Raw genomic sequence first — 2,893 nt, 5'->3', positions numbered from 1 at the left:
CACACACACACACACACACACACACACACACACACACACACACACACTGGACAGAAGAAAAACAGAAAGCACGGTATGATGAATGCTTCCTCTTCCTTTTCAGAGCTTTCGTTCCACATTTGAACGATAGAGAATTATTATATAAGTCACTTCTGTTTAGGTTGATCCCGCTGTCCACCCTCCTGGAGTGGGAGAGCAGGACAGTCCCTTTTTACAGCACAAGAAAAGCATTAAAACATTATTTTGTTTGAAATGATTCAATGAAACCAGTTTTAACATTTTCTTGTCTTACAGAACTCAGTAGGAGTTGTGGGTTTACTGATTATAGAAAAGACTCTTCAGATGTTTAACTACCTTTTCAGCAAATATTGTGTGGATCAAAGTGGGACTAACTTAAACCACTGGAAGTATTTCCAAAGATTGTTTTTCGCTTAATAACGACAGATACTTGTCATGGTGCCAAACAAAAGGTCACCTTTGCTTAACTTCTTCATCAGAATAATGTTTCGTCATGTTTGACATGATGTAGTCAGGGAGTAATGAAAACAATCAAAAGCATTGAATTGGTCACAAATAACACATCAAACTCTTATTAATGATCTCTTGAGGCAGTCACGGATCTGATTTTGTGAAGACTGCTCAGCAGTCATGTTAATAGATAGTATAAATGATCTTTATTAATTTTCACATCTCTTTCACAAACAAAATAGACAACAAATATATAAAATATTGTAGAAGTACCACAGCAGAGGAAAGCATGTGTAAAACAATACAAGCTGGAAGTGGGGATTTTAAAATGAACACGGAGTTAGCAGGGACAGCTTCAGCTGAGGACTCTGAACCTTGATGTGAATCAATTTTAATTAGTTTTAATATTAAACAGCCACTATGATACGGAGACAACTATTTCCAAGTTGATTATGTAGGACAAAAATGTAATGCAACATGGACTAGGAAATGAAATGATCCTCCACCTGTAATGTAACATCACAATTTGGGCACACGTGTTATCAGTGTGTAAGCTGGTGCACAGGCATAAAAGCTCCCAAATATTATTTTCAATAATGCTATTGGTTGGATAAGCCAATAGCATTAATAACACAAAGTATCATCTGCCTGACACAATAATTAACTAACACTTGTAACTTGGTGTCGTGTTTCAGGAAGTGATATAAAAATGAGTCAGGAAGTAGGACATCCCTGTCCTGGCAGTAAATTAAATATATTTTTTTTTAATTCATTTCAAACCTGCACTTGCATGCTGACTCAGAGAGACGCTTGTAGCGCTTCCCGCTGGGCCTACAATTGTAGGAGTTAATATCAGAATAGCTGCTCTGCTTCAGAGTTGCCTGGATCTGCCTGAGCAATTTAGACCTGACTTGACAGAAAACCACAGATATACAAGCCTAGGGTCAGATATCGGACCCTTTCAGAATAAAAGGAACCAGAGAGCAAATGTTTTCCCTGAAACAATCTAGATATTAACATCTACACATATTTTCTATGAGGAAGCTGACTGACTCTTGCTCTGTTAACAGAACGAACTGAGGGAGAAACAGAATGAGATGATGAAGACGATGACGGCGGCAGAAAATGCCATCAACAAACTTCAGCTCAATACAGTCTCCATTGAGGTAAACACAACATTAGAAATGATTCACTGTGAGTCACACAGAGTCACAACAGTTAAGTAAAATGAGTCGGTTGCAGCTATTTCTGGCCTGTGAACTCAACAGTTTGTAATCCTGGATATTTCAGAGTCACCCAAATCAAACTGGTTTCTCTGAGGTTTGAGAGGAAATCCATATTTTTCATGTAGTAGTAATGAGTAATGAAGAAGTCCTGCAGTGAGTCTGCAGTTATGTGGCTCTGCCAGGTTCCCTACATGTTACTTACTGTAACTTTTAAAGTAATTAAAAGTTATTATGTCAGAATGTGAACTCTGTTTACACTAAGAGAAACTAAAGGCAGTATTTTACAGCAATCTGTGAAGGATGTACGAGCAGTGATCGAGAGCCAGTTTGAGGAGCTGCAAGCGGTGGTGGAGAGAGCCAAGAAGGAGGTGACGGAGATCTTGGAGGGTGAGGAGAAGCAGGCACTGCAGCAAGCCGAGGGCATTCGGGTTCACCTGGAGCAGAGGTGCACAGATCTGAAGAAGACTCAGGTGCAGATGGAGAAGATTTCCAAGAACAAAAATGATGTGGATTTCCTGCAGGTACAAATTCAAAACAGCAGTGTCATAACTAGTCTTTGTCCCGCTTATGGAAGAAAAGCTGTAGAAATCTGTCCTTAGGCTTGTTTCAAGGTAGCAGAGCTTGTTTTGATTCAACCTACTTTTCATGTCAAGGTGAAAGGAAACAAGTTTTTGAATATCACCTTTCACCTAATGATAACAGCAACAATGTTAATGGAACTGTTGGAAATTCAAATTAAAAGTTTATGAGTTAAACTTATAGTACAAAATCTTTGTACACCTGACTGAGGGACAGGTGCATCAGAGAGGAAGAAAACTTCATAAAGACCACTAAAAACACATCGTGTACACTACTTATACACTATTTTGCTTACTCGCATTATATTCGGCCCCTCCAACTGGACACATACAACTGCACTTGTGAGACAGTCTTTATGAAGTCTATGAATAAACTATATTGTTGTTTAACAGGCATCTCAGTTAAAATTCAAATTTATTTAAGTGTGTGTGTGTGTGTGTGTATCTATGTATGTGTGTATCTATGTATGTGTGTATCTATGTATGTATATATATATAGATAGAGAGCTCTCTCTCTCTCTCTCTCTCTCTCTCTCTCTCTCTCTCTCTCTCTCTCTCTCTCTGAGTGTGTGTGTGTGTGTGTGTGTGTGTGTGTGTGTGTGTGTGTGTGTGTGTGTGTGT

At 38.7% G+C, this 2,893-nt stretch overlaps 1 protein-coding gene across 1 annotated transcript in view; it reads left to right on the top strand.

Moving 5' to 3' along the window:
* Positions 1-2,893, top strand: part of trim16 (tripartite motif containing 16) — a 10,258-nt gene that overhangs the window by 3,574 nt on the left and 3,791 nt on the right. The window contains exons 3-4 of the mRNA XM_005913808.3: positions 1,539-1,634; positions 1,982-2,215. Of these exons, the coding sequence (XP_005913870.1) occupies positions 1,539-1,634; positions 1,982-2,215 (330 nt within the window). The remainder of the gene's footprint in view (positions 1-1,538; positions 1,635-1,981; positions 2,216-2,893) is intronic.

This window comes from Haplochromis burtoni, unplaced genomic scaffold (assembly GCF_018398535.1).
Source record: "Haplochromis burtoni strain Fernald_Lab_line unplaced genomic scaffold, NCSU_Asbu1 Contig_6, whole genome shotgun sequence".
In the NCBI taxonomy this organism is placed as follows: domain Eukaryota; kingdom Metazoa; phylum Chordata; class Actinopteri; order Cichliformes; family Cichlidae; genus Haplochromis; species Haplochromis burtoni.
Note: the sequence above shows the minus strand (reverse complement) of the source record. Positions and strands in the feature narration are given on the sequence as shown.